The following is a 17881-nucleotide window of genomic DNA, read 5'->3' as shown; positions in this document are numbered from 1 at the left end:
AGCACCATAACTACTCAAAATGAGCACTTCCTAAGATGCCTACTTCTGTTAATCATGATTAGTTACAATTGCATATCCATGCCCAAATCTGGGCAAAATTTGAAAATAGGCAGATCTGTTTGAGCTTTGTTAAAAAGATGCATTAAATGTGACAAACTAGTGAGCTAAAGTATTGGACCTCAGAAGACTAAAAGGCTGTGCCTACTGTGGTGAAAATAGACAATAGTCTTACTGCCTCTTTCAGAAAAGGACAAATCCTGTTTCTGCAGTAGTTACGTTCCCAATGGGCGCTTCCAACAAACAGGTTTGGGTTGTGTAGAGGTGGCCTTTTCCCCACCATGCTGAGTGCTAAGCATGTGCTTCCTGTGTGCAATTTGAGGGTCATTCTGTTTTTTTCCCCTTTGTGTTCATCATCAGTAACACAAGTTCTGCAGGTTAATTTAGGTCCTTGGTGACAGCTATAGAAGCCTCCTGACGTAAGTTGATTTGCACAGCTGTAATTGTTTGGAAAATCTAAAACAATTTGTGTTTGCACAGGAAGGAAGAGAATGTCCTGGCTGGGTTGAGGCATAGAAAGCAATAGCTATTTCCTTTTATTAGGTAAAATGATTCTGAAAGCCACAAGGCTGAGAGAGGTGAGGTGAAGAAGTCATTTTTACATGTTGATTTCCTGAATAGGCCTAGCTTGTAAAGCAAGAATAAGGATATAAAGACTTGTTTTTTTAAACTGTCTAAGACTGCTCACAGCTGTGTGCAGTATATTGACTATTCACTGTCTGACTGATGCATTTTAAATACTATCATGGTGTGTATCGTATCCATAGCAAATAACGGTAAGAAGCTTATCTATGGGAATAAAATTAATCTTATTTCCAAGATGCCCAATGGTATTATATCCGGCCCCACTCTTTGTTCCTTAGTTCGTTCCTTCTGATTTTCCCAGTGATTGTCTTTGGCAACTGATTGACAAATTCCATCTAATTGAAAATATGGAAATGGAAAAATTACCAGACTTGTAATATACTTGTTATACTTTTAATCTGGAACAGCAATTACTTTCACACCTGTATCTGTTAAGCTCTTTAAATGCTTTGATCATTTCACATGCACGTAATTTCCCCAAACATCAAGTATATTTAAAAATATTATGGGCAATGCAAAACATGTTTGTCATATTTTATATCGTATATTTTACGCCAACGTTTTGGGGGCTTTTTGTCACTTAAAAGTATGGGGGAAGCTACTGATTTGAATTTACTCTGGTAGACTCTATCCCACCCTGGTAAGAATAAGGTTTTTCAATTCATCCTTTGCTACTTGCCTTTCTGGGATACTTATATGGAGCGGTAGTTTTCTTGACGTGATCTTGCAGCTCCTGAATCAATTTCTCTGGATTACATAATGTAAAAGAAGGAGACAAGACCACAAAAGCTTTAACCACCTAGAAGACAAAATCCGTTGACATTGCAACATTTAATTTAGCATAAAAACAAACCAGCAAATACAGTTAATACAAATCATAAATGCAAAACTTTCAGTTAGTCGGTCTCTTATCTCGTGTGTTGTTACTTAGCATGTATTATTCCATTTTTTTTTAATGTGAATGTCCACAGTGTTTAAAATCTTATGCAGTATGCTTCTAAGCAGGTAGTCTGGGCCCTATTTATGGGATAGTTTTTAGGGCCAGCTCCTGACCTCCAGGTGTACTTGTATAATCCTGGAAATTCAGTGGCGTTATTCTGGATTACCTTGCATCAGAATTGGTCTGTACATCAATATTCCTATCCAGAAATGTTTTGTGTACTATTGAGATATGTGCGACCAAACTGCTGCTGTTTATCATCCTTGCATTGATTGTTAGTAGTGAATGAGTAATAGGGTGATCAGAGTAAGCTATTCTGCCCACCTCCAGTACAGAGGAGAAACTTTTTGCTGTAGCTGCTTTGTTAGTACAGTTGGGCACCATTCCATCTATGCTCAGCTGAACCTAATGACTGGTGTAAACCATGGTTCAGATACCCATCTAAAGACTCAGCCATGCAGATAAAACTCCTCCTGAAGTCCAGTGGAATTTGGCTAAATAAGCAGGGCCTCCCCTTAGTATTTTCTGGGGTAAATATAATATGCAACAGTTGTTTAATGCAATATTACCTCTCCTCTGATGGGATCTGGGCTGCTGACAACGGCTGATTCTACCACGGCTGGGTGCTCTATCAGTGCGCTTTCTATCTCAAATGGTCCGATGCGGTAGCTAGGAAAGCAAAGTGAGGTGGTTGCTAGATGACATACATGAGCTTTATCTTGTTTTTGAACTACATACATTTGTGTAAATTCAGGTTAAAGGTACAAACCCAGCAGAAATGATGACATCATCAGCTCTTCCCACAAACCACAAGTATCCATCTTCATCCATAGTCCCTCTGTCCCCAGTGATGTAAAAATCTCCTCGCACTGTTGTAGCAGTTTTTCCTGGCTCATCCTGTGAATTGTAGCATGGAAATGCTGTACTGAAGTAGCAGAGCAAGGGAGAGAGCCCAACTTCTAGTTCTATGCTCAAGGCATTTCTACAACCATGTATTTTACACTGCTTCCCTCTGCAAGGGGTGCATTTAAATAGGCAATTTAGGGGTGGATTGGCCAATTACCAGTAACCTGGAGAGACCCATTTCTTGTATGTATTATGGTATTTAAAGTACATGCTCAGACTTGCCAAAGAGGACAGTGGATTACAGAAAAATGGATTAGAGTGCGACTGTGCTGACTGCATTTTCCTTAGCACTATAGATGTTGAACACCTTCAGCTCAGGACAAGGATTTCCATTCTTACTGATGAGTGTGGCACCAAACCCAAGAGCACAGCAATCCACAAACTTGGTGGAAGTTTGTAGCATAGACCCTTGACAACTAACATATAACAAACCTTTTGCTGCAGGTTGCGGTAGGTGTTTGTATTGCTCATTATGTTGGATAGGCATCTAGATTTTGACTAGCCCTTACATGCTTGAGTTGCCTCCTGGCATCGTTTTGCTTGGGCTAACTGTTTCCTGGTGCTATGGGAAAGGAAGATCTGGGCTAACAAACTATTTTCTGTAAACAATAGGGAAGGGCAAGGTCTGGCTGAAGCTGCGTTTCTGTGTGCCAGTGACCCATAGCTGTACCCCGACAACTAGATTAAAGCCAGCTTGGGTAGTGCATCTCTGGGTGTAGAAACACCTTTGGTGAGCCAAATTGCTGACAGTTCCATCCCAGAATGAAAAGGGAGTCGGGAAGCGCTCCTAGAGCACCTTCTTGGTGCTTCTCATGGTCTGTTCCACCCAGGGCAAGGCCTTGAGGCTGATTCCAGCCTTTGGAAAATTTCTATTAGCTGCTTACTATGTATTGAGAGAAAAAACAAAATGGCTGTTTTGAATCTATTTTGATGGCGATGTCTCCTTCTTCACCAGGAGGCAGAATATTGCAGCTTTCATCGATGATCTACCACAAGAGACGAAACATTTTGTTTGATTGAGCATCATGTTTCCTTTTCTTAAAATAAAGAGTCAGTTACAACAACCACCGCCTCCAACCCACAATCCTGAATACCATCCCTCTATATCCAGATTTGCGTTATGATGCCTTCCTTTATCTTACCTCTGTCTAGGCCAGTGCTTTCCAAACTTTCTCAAGTCATGGAACATTTTCATGTCAGTTCTGCTGTAGAGCCCCTATCCCAGGCTAGAGACTGACATGGAGCCGGGCAACCTGGCCTGGCAATGAGACTGCATCGCCTCCCAGCCCGCTCCACCCTTACCCCAGTCTCTTTGCAGACCCCTTGATGACCCAGCACCAATTCTCCCAGGGTTTTGCAGAACATGGTTTGAAAACCACTGGTCTAGGACAACATCAGTCTATCAGAAAAGGTGACCAACATACCTGGACATCATATGGGGCTGTTGGCTTTCCCATGGATCCTGGTTTAACTTTCATTCCTTTGAGATTTGCAGATATTATTCCCTATTACAAACAAGCAAACAACCCAGCTAGTTTCTCTGAAGCCATTGTTCAATCCCTCCCCACACTTGTGTGTACTACTGTAATGCCAAAAGACTCAATCTTGTGTATTATGTTATCCCAGACTCCTGATTTCACTGGGAGGTTTGACTCTACAAGGAAGGAAGGGCAATTTGTAACTGAAATCCTATGAGCTTATATAGGGTCCATGAAAAGCTGCATTGTAATTTTAAGGGCAAAAAATGCAGCCTTATGAGGTCATTGACTATTTGCTCTGGGTGGTGCCTTTTTACATCTTCATGGTCACTGCAAAAACCAAGGAGAACAATTTGGAGTTAACATCTCTTCACAAATTTAAGGTAACATTCAAGTTTGTAACATTTATGAACTAAACTTAACCTACGACTTCTGTCTGTCCGTAGCCTTCATAGATATCCAGTCCTGTCTGGCTCTTCCACTGAGCAAACACTTCAGGGTTGAGTGGCTCCCCTCCAGTCAAACAGTGCCTCAGGCTCTTGAACTTGTAACTTAATAGACAAAATTAACAAGAATTATCACAGGGTTAAAAAGACTCTTCCCTTCATTGCTGTTGGTAACCCCCTCAACTTCAATGTATGCTGGACTCAAATCTGCTCTCCAGTAATATGCATGCACCTCTCAGTGAAGTCAGTGGGAATTATATACCTCAGGCCCATAAGCTTGACTGGGGATGCATCAGAATTTAGTTTTTAGGTTCTTTTAGTATATCCCTACCAAGGAAAGTATTTATAAATGAAAGAATGAAGGTAATTCTTGGAGATAACTCTGAGTGGTCAGTGTGTGTGTAAAGAGATGAATGCACAGGTTTTTATACTGTTCCATTAATTAGGAGGGACAGGACTCCAAGCATGTACCTAAGAGGCTGGAGGTTTTTCTGATCTCTGCCAGTTGTCCAGTTCTGCAAAACATGAAAGATTTGGCTTTCTCCCAAGAATGCAGAGGCCTCTTTCTCAATTATTTCAAGAGTCCTTTGCATTGCCAGCGTAAGTGCAACTGACCATTAGTAAAAATAATTTTGGGTCTTCAGTACTTCCAGCTTGTGCTTCTGCTGATATACCACAAAATTGCCATCTGTGCTGAGTCTCGACACTTTCCAGGCTGGAATCCAGATGGGCAGACATATGCAACAGTGAAACTAACTGGACAAAAAAAAAGCAAACTCTACCTTCTGGCACTTGACCAAAAGTTTTGGTTCAGGTTCCTTCATCAGAGCTTCAGATCACATCTGTTTTAAGAGAAGTCAGTGGGAGCCATGCATGCAAATCTGGGAGCAGAATTTTGTCCTTTATATATGCTGTCCCTATTAATGTTTCACAGCAAAATTCACTCTGAACTGCAGTGGTTTAACCAGCCTGGAATTTGTCCCTTATTATAGTATACATTACTAAATATTAACTAAACATGCCATTGACATGTCAGGGGTTCACTGTTTTCAGCATAAGATTTTCCACCGCTATGGTTTTAATTTATGATACAGGACTGTTGGTACAACTCCTTATTAAGGCACAAAACATCTGGAAGGGGACACTCTTATGGAAACAGGGTTCCAATAATATTGTCAGCAAAGCAACGGTACCTTCTGAGGTCCTCTTGCACAAGCATGCGGTAGGCAGTAGGGGCGCTGCAGAGAGTGGTTATGGGATATGTGCACAGGGTCTAACAAATTGAAAGAAAAATCAAATGTTGGTCAAATAAATTAGGAATAGATTCCTTCTAGTACTGGAACAGCTCTACATTTTCATTTCAGCAATGCAGTAATGTCCAGACACTGGCCCGTTTCTACGTGTGGTTACATTAGTATACAAGTGGAACAACTGCTAAGTTGTAGTAAAGTCAGATTACAAAGTGGTGTAACTGAGGTCAGGATCTGGCCCACTGAATTACTGGGCATAGCAACCCTCCTGAATGGCTCTGTCATGACATTCACTGAACATTGAAGTCAGGCAGCATCTCACCGTAGGTTGGGCATCTGAAAATTAGAGCCTGCTTTTGATGAGATAAGCCACAATAACTTGGTATTGATTAAATGTCTATCTTTATTGTTTCCGAGTGAATAACATTATGATGAAGATAGTATTTCATTGCTCCTATATGCATTATTAGACACTTTGTGAATGCCTTAGTGGCAGAACCTGGAAATGTCTCACTTATATGGATTGTGGGCTTGATGCTCCATGAGGGATGCTGAGTGTTAGCCATATAGAAACCTGTGCTGATGAGCCAGACAAGGAGTGTGCTGACCCCAGTTCTATATTAACTAGATTGCAGCTGCAAATTTATTTCTGCCTGATAGCTGGAGTAAAGTGAACAAAAGCAACGCGTAGCTCACTTTCTCATTAGCAAAATAAGGATCTCAGCTTAGCCCATACGTTCTCATTTTTGCCTTTTCTCTGGCTATCCTCCATCCATCTTTTACACAGCATGCTAGCAAATTAGGAAGTGAGAGATTTACTGTGGTTTAGGGTGACAAACTATGCCTAGCTTTCTCAACCTTCCTTGTGTCTTTAGCTAATACCTGCGCAGGGGTTCAAAACCCTCATGCTCCTCACTGTATACTATGAAGATACTTGCAAGGTCAAGCACATAGTGTAAAAATGCTAACAACAGATATACTAAAAAGAGCATAAGGTCTAGAAAAACTGTACAGCAGCAAAAACTTATTTTCCTTCCCCCATTGCTACAAGCTGTTCATGAAGGACTATTTTTTGATCTTACCTTTTGCAAGATTTACCTGGCTGTGAGATGAGGCTTGAATATCATCCCCTGTGGGAGAAAGCTGATATCTCTGCCTCAATGTATTTTAACACCAAGTCACATTTTGTAAGGGTCACAGCATCTTAATTAAAATATTTCTTTACATTTAAACCAGCTAATTAATCATTTCAACAGAGGAGTTCAGGAAGAGGGAGACTATAGGGAAGGTATTAAATCCCAGGTGATTGGAAGCAGCTGGTTGAATCCAATGCCTCAAAAAGTCATGCAAAGAACAACTCCCTTGTGATCAAGTCACTCTAAAGCAGCTAATTCCATAAAACTACGGCTCAGTGTATATTCCTAATACAGGGTTTGCAGTTGGCTTGGCAAATAGTGTGAAATACAAGTAAATCTACATCTCAAGCTTTGTTTTCTTACATTCAGGAATACTTTTGGCTCAAACTGTGGCATGGCATGTACAAAGACACAAGTACCCCGAAGCCATGGGGCAAAAACGCTTCCCAGAGCTGCCTTCACCCAGCCGGTATCTGACATATTCCATATAATGTCTGAGGGAGACAAATCCATCCAGTACCTGTAGAAGGCGGAAGAGATGAGTATGGGTGACCATGCACATGGGAGTAAGAAATATCAGCTTTAGCTTACTATGGGTCTAGTAAACATGGCATGATAATTTAACAGTTCCAACAAAAATTCTCTGCCCACCTTTTACCTGACAGCAATGATGGTTCAAACCTAAAAATGTTTGACTCATTCATCAAAATCATTTCTCCTGGATTAATGTGCAGTTTTGCAAGTGCTACAATGCATCATCAAGAATGACATAAAATTAGGTCTTTGTTTCATGGGTATAACTCAGTTACAGATTCCATATAAATTACATGCCCAATGCAGTAGAAACTAGTGGTTGTAACATCCTGCACAATTCTTTCATGTTTCAGAGCTTCAGAAGCACTGTCGGGACGAGTGCCATACCTTCCACAGAGAGCAAACCCCAGACCCAAACTGCTGTGTGAATGTTCTGCCATTTTTGGAGAACCTGTAGTTCCACTGGTGAAGAAGACTGTCATTGGATCTCGGCTTTTTGTCTTGATACAGTCATGAACAGCAGGTGCAGCTCTTCAAAAAAACCAACGTAGAAATGACCAGCATTATTCAACAGTCTTAATTCTGATTCCTTACACTCTCCAAATCATATGTACAGGTCAGGCTGCACCAAATGAGATCTACTGTCCTAACAAGTATTATTCCAGCACCAAAGAGGATTCAACCAACCAACTGAAGGAAAGTTTCAGTTTTTGCAAGGTGTTCTGCAAATTCTAATGTCCCTTCCTCCTTGATCTTTCCATTCACTGATATTTAGATGATCAATTATTTGAAGGACTTACAGTAGCTCAGGGAACTACAAGTATAACTTGGCCATACATAACATCACTTCAGATTTCAATGTTTTTAGGGATAGGTAAAATTTTCAAAAGCACCTAAGTGATTTAGGAGCTTAAACCCTTCTTTCAAAAAGTGTGGTAAATGTGTAAATCATTTATTAAGACAGAGAGGTGTGTTTACTTGATACATCTTAGTAAAAAATCTTTGTTTTCAGATTTGATTATACTAATATGAGTTAGGCAGGAGGTTCTTACTTGAATAGTTCACTGAAGTTCAGCCACCCATCTCTGCTGTTTTCAGATATGATTAGCTTGGTTTTCAGGAACTGACACTTAGACACAATTGTATCTACTGTAGGTGCCAACACATCATTGGTAATGATGCACTTAGCCTTAGAAGCCTGGAGTCTGTAGAAAATGTCTTTTGCTGTCAGTTGAATTGTCCCAGGAATAAAGATAATTCCTAGAGATAAGATAAAATTACAAGGTTATGAGGCATTTTTCACTTCCAGTTCTGAATTTTTCTATAGGTTTCCCCTAAATTGTTGAACATTAACATTATTTCAGTACAGAGATTGCTGCATTTCACTGGTGGGAAAGAGGGAGGTAGTTAGCCGTGTTAGTCTGAAGTTAGGCAGAAGGATAGGGTGGCACCTTAGAGACTAATTTGTTCAGAGAGACAGAACCATCACAGGCAACAGACTATTTCATCGTGTGGTAGGAAAGGCATTATATATGGCCTGATCAGGAGGACCTTTACTTATACAAATAGTCCTTCTAACGTTCTGTGAGTACTGATACCATTACTTTTCCGGGAGATCCTATGAGAAAAGGGCACATTATAACATATAACAGTAAAATATTACTTTTCATCAGTCAATAAAGACACAACTTTGTTTAATGGAGCTAATGTGAATGTAAAAGAAGTTAAATTATATTTACTTTCAATTCCACATATGCTAAAAAGAAAGAAAATGAACAAAAAGGTCATTACATCTCAGTCTGTATTTCTTTCACAATGTACTCCCTACAAGGCAGGTGGAAGTATTCAAGATACGAATTCAAATGGCCATCCTAAAGCTAATTAATTGTAAGCTAACTTTTTTCAGAGAGGATAACATAAATAATACCTACACTGGTCTGAATGACATCTCTCACCTGTACGCATACAAGCCACATTTAGCAGCCACCATTCGGGTATTCGAGGAAGAATCAGAATAACTCTGTCCCCCTTTTGCAGACCACATGGATCAGTGAGCACATTGGCTGCTTTTCTGGACAGGGATCCCAGCTCTTCAAAACTCCACCTTACTTCAGTTCCTCTTCCATTTATCCACCACAGGGCTGGGTTTGAGGGCTGCTTTCCTTCCTGCATACCACCACCAGGAATTAATGATGTGATTGTTACCCCACCATCTCTTGCAGGTCATTGAAGACATTCTATGGAACCACAACTGGACACGGGTTCTTAGGATCAGGGTTTTGCAGAATACAAATGGACTTGAGCGCATGCTGAAAGTTAAGCATGTGCTTAACAACAACTGTGAAGTACTTAAATGACTTTGGATCACACGTCCAACTGATTTTCCTTTTGACGTCTCATAATTCACATAAAGGCTTTTGTAAACCCCAGCACTATAGAGAGAGAAAGAACATGGGGTGTCTTTGGAAAGAACGGTGAATTGTCAGTTGTTCCTGTTATAATGTCAAGTACAGTAAAGGTAAAAGTGTGACCTCAGTAAAACCAATAATTTTAACCTTGATTTTACTGAGGCCAAGATCTCACCCCCAAATATTTAATCTATAAGGGAAAAGAAAATCTACCTTTTCTATTTGAGACCATTGATCCAGCACATCACTTGCAAAATTAAAGTACTCAGGCACTTCCTGTTCACATCGATTAATGGCTTCATAGTTGGAAAGATTTAGAGAAGCAAAAACCTTGTGATCTTGGTGGAATAACCTGTAGAATGATTTGAGGTTCCAAATGGACCTTACGGCTTGAAATTCAAGTAAAATCTTCATGTCATAAAACTGGATGTGTCAGGCTTTTGGAGACACTGCAAAAATATCAAAATCTATTTTGTGATCCTTCTCCTACAATGAGAGAAATGAGTAGGAAAATCAGTGATTGTGTGAAGTTCAAACCCCCAAACAAGCCAATAGGCAGGAATGGAATAGCATGTGTACAGAGAGATTCAACAGTTTAGACCTGCTGGTATAGTAAGTTGGGCTGTGACCATTATGGCTAAGCTCAGGGTCCAACTAAGTCTCCTTTTTCCAGTCGCCCACAACTTTCTCAAACAAAATCTTTTTTGGGCTGACAATTTGTACCTTGTTCAGCCTATGTGTGAACCATTTTGCAAAAACTAGCCTCATTATTGCTGTCAAACATGAAGACCGTGTATTTCTTATGTGTTTTGATTGATAATACTGCAGTGGAATTGTTAAAAAACCTTGGTTTAGAAGATTCAAATTTGGCTCATTTTCTGGATCTCACTGAGACTGGCAGAAAAAGCTACACTTTGGAAAGCATTCATTCAGAGTGTTTGAAAAGTATGAATCGACTTTACATCTTTGCATCATAACTCTCTACCGAATTGTTGGTGCAAAGATAAGCTTGTGGCAGCTAAGTTATCTTTATGTAAATTCTTCTTTCATCCTACTGTGATAATTCACCTATGCTTCACACTATAGTCTATTATCTCCCCAGGCCTTAACTCCAAACTGCCCTTACTACATAACTTGTCTATCCTCTGATTAAATCTCCTTTCCTATGACTTTGGTGTGTATTAGATGAACAAAGACTTTGTCCTTGGTAAAGACTTGAGTCTCTCTATTCCTCTCCTCTTTCTTTCTCCACCACCACCTGTATCTTTCCTCCTCCCACACTTTTCTCCTCTCGCTCCACTGTCTTCCCAGAGACAGCCCTCTTTTCACCCAAAACCATTCCAGCATGACTTCTGTTGACCATCTTCCTCCCAAGTCCTCCTTCCTACCCCTACTTTCCTCTTACAGCACCCAACAATTCCAGCTTTTAGTCAGTGTCTCTCCATTCCTACTTTTGACAAGCTCTTTTGTCTTTCAGACAAAGCCCCCTTTGGAACCACCCACTTCCCAAGTACACTGCCTTTCCCTCCTCCTGTCCAATTCTAACCTCTGACTGAACTGAAGTCTTCCTTACCAGACTCAGCAGTCTGGTCTCACTCCTGTTTGGTCCAGTTTTTTCGGTTTAATCTAACAATGTTTAGATGTCTACATCTAAAGGTCTTTACTTTTATACTGGTATTTGTCCAACAGCTAGCAGTTGCCCCACGGCCTGACACCAGACGGAGATAGCTGAAGTGCAGAGCAGTGTAACCATTAGCTGTGAGGGCTGACTATGTGTTGCCAGAAACACCCCTATGACATGGGGGATTTTCCTCCAACCAGACCAGCAGAAGAAAGACTGTAGCCCTGTGATCCCAGTTGTTGAATATTCATTTCTCTCCTTCTTCCACAGATGTCCCAGTGCTTTCTCTTTTCTGTCCCTTAGACATAAGACTCATGTCCCTTAGACATAAGGCTTCTAAGTTCATTTGTGCCTTGAGTCTCTCCATATAACCCGTTTTGCTTATAATACCTGCAAGAGAACAGCCAGCCAATTCTGGTTGCATCGAGTGACACTGGGAATTGCTGTTGTTATACTTTATGTGACTGTAGTCCCCAGAATGGACCAGGACCCTGCTTTACCAGGTCTAGCCAAATGTAGGACAAAAAGCTACTCATTATTCTGAATTACCTGGGTTTTTTTTATAAAATCAAAAATATTCAGATGAGCTAGAACCCATCAAGTATCATATACAGCTAACCTAAGAAACAACAGTCTTGGAGCCGGCTATTACTCATCTTCCCTGTCTTAGTCCCTCCTTTTGTCTGTTAAACTTATTTACTGTGTTTGTCTCTAATCAGATTATTGGTTCTTCAGGGTGGACACCTGATCTTCCTATGTTGTAAACAACATCTCATACACTTTGGGACCCTTTTCCCAAATGGGGCCTTTAGGCATGACTGTACCTGAAATAATATGTAGTTATCATTGTAATTATTGTTATCTGAATTTATAAATCTGAATTATGTTATAATTTTGAAGCTATTTAGAAATCTATATTTTATTTCTTGCTCTGTTCTGCCGTGGCTCAAAGTTAAGATTATGATTCATAAATGTTCACCTTGTTTTATTAATCCAATAACAAAGTATGAGATATTTTTCCATGGCCTGTTATTAGCTTGTTTAAAGATGATCACTTATGCCACATCTAATTTAGATATGTCTATTTAGTTTTATAAAATGTGTTTTATACTCAGGCTATCCACAAAGCAGTCGGCAAGGCAGTCAGAATTAAATTAGAGCAGTGACTGTGTATGGCAAAATGGTGGATATTATGTATTCAGCCTCAGAGCTGAAAGACACTGATTGTGTTAAATACATATGCTTCACTCCATATGTATTCACTTTAATGCTGAATCACCTTAAAAATGACCTTAAAATATCGCCTTTTATTTCAGTTCTGGACAGGTCATTTAGGAAAACATGTTTCTAGAGTTCACCCTAACTCAGTCAACTCCAGCTAGAAACTGGTTTTGTTTTCAACTGAACTATTGATCAGAATATTAGATCTGGAATACACTCACTCACAGAAAAGCCATGTTTGCATTCTGTTTTCCATGAAATGTAAAACTGCATCTTCTCCCCAATAACCTTAAATTCAGTAGTGTTACTAAGCGTTGGAGGAAGAAGGGGTGGTTAACCAAGGCAGCAGCCCCAGCAACTGACTTAGGAACAGGGCACAAAAATAGTGGCCACTGCAGCTGCCAGCTGGCTATTGCCACTGCCCCATGCCCCATCACTGCCAAGAGCAGAGAATTACGCTCTTATAGCTATGTCTAAATCCCTCTAAGAGTGATGAACAATGACAGTCCGCAGAGGCAAATGGACTATTGGGCCCTTCGTTATCTGTTTTTTCTATATGTTACGAGAAAGTGAAAAGTGTTTTTTTACTCCTAAGATGGTTAATATTTGAAAAAAATATCCTCAAAACACTTATTTCTCTATGTACGTAGCTAAAATATGTTGCCTTACCTGAAGATGTTTTCTGGTCAGATAAGACTTCTTTTAACTCATCCACATACATCTAAGCATGGTAGCTCTTGATCATAGCCTCCTCCCAGTTACCCACTTTTGTTCTGCCTGTTTAAATAGTTGTTGTCCTCCTTAGTACTGTACATTGCTTTCAGTGTTGAGGATTATTCCCCTCCTGGGAATGCAGTTTTCATTTCTCCAATTATGCTCTGATGAAAGGTAGAGTGACTGAAAAAGGGTGGGAGAAGATAGAAAGGGAGCTGAGTATGAAATATCTTTTTTTCTGGCTCATTACCATTGGAGAATAGCTAATCCACCACACATTAGTCTATAATTCCATACTATGGTGCCACAGAAATCATAGACCACAAGAGTGGAGCTCAGTGATTAGTTATCAGAGCCTCAAGGTAATTACTGTACAAGAATCAGCATGACGAACACGAATAAAACTTTAATTGTAAGCAAAGCACAAGCAAAACTGACCCATAAAACTTGAGGGACCTTTCTGAGCAGAAAATGTAAACCATTCAGACATGACTCAGCAATCCGGAGAAGGACAATGAGAACTCAAGCCAGGGAGCCACTGCTCTTGCTGCGGGTGTTATGCCATTTTACATGTAACAGGAGCAATTATAGAAAATGTATGCAATGTGGAAGATGACAACATGATGGAGCATGGCAATTTAAATGGTGCAAGAAACAAAATTATTAGATGGTCCCAGTCTGAAGGGAGACTGGAATGAGCAATTTGAAGCAAGGGTAGCGAGTTACAGAGGTGCTAGTCAATGCAATCCCAACGGGGGGTGGGGGGGAAGAGATCTGCCCACTGTCACTAGGAGCCGGCTGAGAAAGTCAGAGAAAATGGGCACACCAGCTCAGGGAAACAACGTTGGGTGCCTATATTCGTAGAGGCCAGGAATGGGGTAGTACATGGACGGGCCAGTCGATGTGTGGAATCTCTAGGTAGTGCAGAGCAGCATGGGATTTATATGGGTGTGAGACCAGAATCTAGTCCGTTTTACTCCTCCAGTGACTATTTTGGTTTCTTCCTCATGGTCGCAGTTCAGCAACCTGTCCCCCTTCAAGAAAGCAGGTAAGCATGCGTTTAAGTTAAAAACAGGCTTACGTGCTGGAGTGAAGCATATGTATTTAACCAGTTTGCTGAATGGAAGGTCTGTTTGCATTAGGTTCACTGCATTCAGACAAGCAACCGCCTTCAGGTCCTGAGCGTCACATAAGCAGAATTGCCGAGCTTGTGCCTGGCTTTCCTAGCAGAGAGAGATTGTTCTGGATGGGCATGTTCTGGAGATCGCTGCTATCAGGGATAGCTGAATATGCAGTACTAATACAATATAATAATATACATGCTACTTGCAGCTGAGATTAATTTTTTTAAAGATACCTTTTAGAACCTGGGGCCTTGTTATAATGCCCTTCTGAGGAAGTTTGTGTGTGGTCTTTAGCCAGTCCCTTAGGGGATCTACTCTCACTTGCAAAGTAGAAACAAAGAGCCTTAGAGGTATTATGATCCCTCCAGCAGTAACAGCAAATATGTAAGGTTTATGGGTAAAATGGATTATTCTTACCTAAGAACCAGTGAACTTTCATTTAAGCTGTGTTGAGCATCAGATATATTTGCTAGAAGAGACTGAGAATGCAAAACCTATAACATGAAGCTAGGTTTCCCACAACCCCACCTTGCATTGCGTATCTTACCATACAAACTGTCTGCAAACTCTGAGAACAGATAACCTGTTTTTGACAATCTGCATGCGAGTGAGTGGCGCATGTAGCAGCTGTACTTTCAGTAATACTCAGAGAGAAGGAAGATTGTCAGTCACGAAGTTCTCTGCTTGCTTACCCCTGCATGTCCCTTGGTAAACTATTGACTAATTTTCAGTACAATGGCAGATGAGTTGATCAGCCGATTCATAAATCCTTGGTAAAATTGCCGAAGTGCTTAAGTTCCACTTTCAAAACTGGCTTAGGTCCAGAATCTGGAAGGAATTTAGGCACCTAATTCCCCTCCTATGGAACACATAAATAGAGAAATATTCAGTGTAGGAAGACTGAAACTTGGGTCTTTGCCTTCTAAATAGAGTGCCCTAACCACAAAGTTATATGTCAGGGGTAGGCAACATTTTTTGGCTGGAGTGCCGAAAAACCCACAATGTCTACCTTGGAAGGTGCTGGAGCACCAACATGCTGGAGCTCGAAGCAGCTGTTTGCAGCCTCCTGGCTGCAGCCGGCCCATGGAGCCCAGCCTGAGCCTCCCTGCTGCCTGCTGGGAGCATCCTGAGCTCTGTGGCTGGCAGCAGCTGCTTAGAGCCTGCGCTGGCCATGGTGTGCTGAGCAAAATGGCCTTGGGTGCCATGCTCAGCACACATGCTGGGGGCTGCTGACCCCTGTTATATGCTATAGAATTGTGGTCACTTTTTCTCTCTTGTTTTCCCTTGAATCAATATACATAATACTATAGAAAGTTACAATGGTGCATATTTCATACATATAATATATTCATATATTTAGCTATATTCATATTCTTGTATGATTGTATAAAATGTGGGGTATGTCCTGTCCTTGTCCTCTTCCTCCAGCTGGGTTTTGTGTGGGGTCCAAACCACTACACATGTTCAGGGAACTCTCACTGGATTAAGCCTTACCAGGTACATAGATAGAAGAAAGCCTAATTTGTGAATCCTAACAGGGCTTGGGCACAAGATAGGTGCTGAGCTTCTCAGCATTAATATTAGGGTTCTTCAGAAGCAGTCCTTTAACTGCTGTGGGAACTTACTACTGGAAACTTCTGTAGATCGAATGCATAACTCTGGGATGTGGTTGATGCTAAGCAAGGCTATGGCTGTATCCCCTCAGTATGCTGATAGTGGGTGTTGCACTGAGGCACATGACACCCACGCTGCACATACTGCCTCCCTAAGCAGAAGTAGCATTGCCGTGAGCATGCATCAATACTTTTTTATAAGAGGCAGAGTATCTTGGAGAGTGCTCTGTGCTGTTTCATTGACGATGACACTTCCACTTGAAGAGCTAATGTGTACAGAGCAGGCCTGGCATGCCTCAAGATAGTGCCAGGAAGTGCCGTACTACTGAGGTATAGATATAGCTGTAGGTATAGCCCCTTACATGCAACTCAAATGGTACTCCCTAGCTCTTTTGGCAGCATCATGTAAATCAGTGCAAGTAACACCCACACCGAAACCCAACTCTCCTTATCCCCTAATAGCACTTCATAGAGCCCGCACCAATTTAACAAACCTGTTCTGGAACACATCATGCTAATAGTTGACTCCGCTCTCACTTGAACTGGTATAAATCAGGGATAATTAGCCAGTGCAACTACCTTGGTCTTAAACTGGTGTAAGGGAGAGTGCGTCTACACGATTGGCTGTTACCTTGGCAACAAGCTACAGTGATGTAGCTCATCGCTATGGTGACATAACATCTGTGGGCCCTCACCATGACACCGCTACTACAGCGATGAAGCACCAAGTAACTCCTGCTACTGCACAGTAGGGTTGGAAACAATCTGTGCGCCGCTGGGACTGCACAGGGGGGCATACCCACTGGTCACTTATTTGCCTGGTACTTTCTGTTGGTTCTGCTTCCGCTCCTCACATTACTCAGACAAGCTTTGATGCCTACTTTGGTTAATTATGTTTGAGCACTTCTGTTAAGATGCATAGCGGCCCCAGGGCATAGTCATCAAAGAATTTCAAATGTATTAGATGATTATGATCCTGTGATTCAATTCATGCTTGGGAAAATATATTGTGTGACAATCAGCCCTCTGAATTGAAAGTGCTTGCAGCTGCCTGGAGTCGGAGATGACATACTAGGATTCAGGGGGAGCTGCTCTCCAGAGGATTGCTTAAGGCGATCAAGTTTGAGTGGAGATGTGGGGTCAGAAGTTGAGAAACTTCTCCTGGAACTGCGTGCTCTTGTATTACATGGATATGCTCTTCTGTCCTCACCCTGCTTCAGAACAGCACTCTCTGTTGTTAATGCTCTCCCCTGTTGCGTAGTACAATGTACCTGGGAAGTGGTTTCTGAGTTGTGCAGAACACAAACACAGGTGCCACTTGTGCTAACAACTGAAAATGAGATAACAAGATACACTTCTTTTCCATCTGGTGTCGGGCATTATCAGAAATGCCTCGCCCCTGCTTCTGTTATCAAAATCAGCTCAGAGCAGTTGAAAATGAGCAATTATTTCTGCCCTCAGCCCTGCCCTCTGCTGTGCAGGTTAGATTTGTGATCATTTTTAGGGGTTTTCATGAATGACCATAGACAATAACCTGTGTGAATTCATTGTGGGAGTACACAACCCAACACAACTACAAGTTTTTGGAAATGTTATTTAGCATGCAAAAAGTGAGGTAAAAGTGCTAGATGCTGTACAAGCATAGAGGAGGAACAGAGGGTGCCTCTCCCAAAGTTTCTAATTTAAAACCAAAACCAGGGTTTTTGTCAAACTGGTGCTGGACTTAGTGCTCTTTAGCAGATATTGCTAGCAATATTAGGTATATATGAACAAAACCTGCAGATCAATGGTCTCCTAGGGGTGATAATGAAACACAGAGGGTTTTTTTTTTTAATTTATTCATTAAAA

The 17881-nt window shown here is 41.1% G+C and overlaps 1 protein-coding gene across 2 annotated transcripts; it reads right to left on the bottom strand.

Annotated features, from left to right (window-relative positions):
• Positions 1-562: 562 nt before the first annotated feature.
• LOC149854921 (acyl-coenzyme A synthetase ACSM4, mitochondrial-like) lies at positions 563-15241 on the bottom strand. Of its 2 annotated transcripts, XM_090024133.1 has the most exons (15): positions 15113-15241; positions 13252-13479; positions 9954-10226; positions 9288-9498; positions 8385-8592; positions 7720-7863; positions 7162-7318; positions 5606-5685; positions 4394-4517; positions 3913-3993; positions 3373-3474; positions 2352-2479; positions 2152-2251; positions 1322-1441; positions 563-977 (listed from the first exon to the last, which is right to left on the bottom strand). In XM_090024133.1, the coding sequence occupies exons 3-15, from the start codon at positions 10152-10154 to the stop codon at positions 891-893; spliced, it is 1743 nt and encodes a 580-aa protein (XP_089880259.1). In that variant the 5' UTR covers positions 10155-10226; positions 13252-13479; positions 15113-15241; the 3' UTR covers positions 563-890. The 2 variants fall into 2 exon arrangements, with proteins under 2 accessions (XP_089880259.1, XP_089880260.1); XM_090024134.1 differs by lacking the exons at positions 13252-13479; positions 15113-15241 and having other exon boundaries at positions 9954-10473.
• Positions 15242-17881: the final 2640 nt, after the last annotated feature.

Source organism: Crocodylus siamensis, chromosome 12, assembly GCF_052110815.1.
Source record: "Crocodylus siamensis isolate JL-2025a chromosome 12, ASM5211081v1, whole genome shotgun sequence".
NCBI classification, from domain to species: Eukaryota; Metazoa; Chordata; order Crocodylia; family Crocodylidae; genus Crocodylus; species Crocodylus siamensis.
This window is presented reverse-complemented; position numbering and strand designations above follow the sequence as displayed.

What these genes read in the sequence shown, in the direction of transcription:
- LOC149854921 (XM_090024133.1), bottom strand. Translation starts at nt 10,154, where the DNA reads ATGAAGATTTTACTTGAATTTCAAGCCGTAAGGTCCATTTGGAACCTC. An exon ending in CAGCCCCATATGATGTCCAG is followed by an intron (nt 3,475 to 3,912) that starts GTATGTTGGTCA and finishes CTCTTGTGGTAG; the next exon opens with ATCATCGATGAAAGCTGCAA. An exon ending in GATGTCATCATTTCTGCTGG is followed by an intron (nt 2,252 to 2,351) that starts GTTTGTACCTTT and finishes TTGCTTTCCTAG; the next exon opens with CTACCGCATCGGACCATTTG.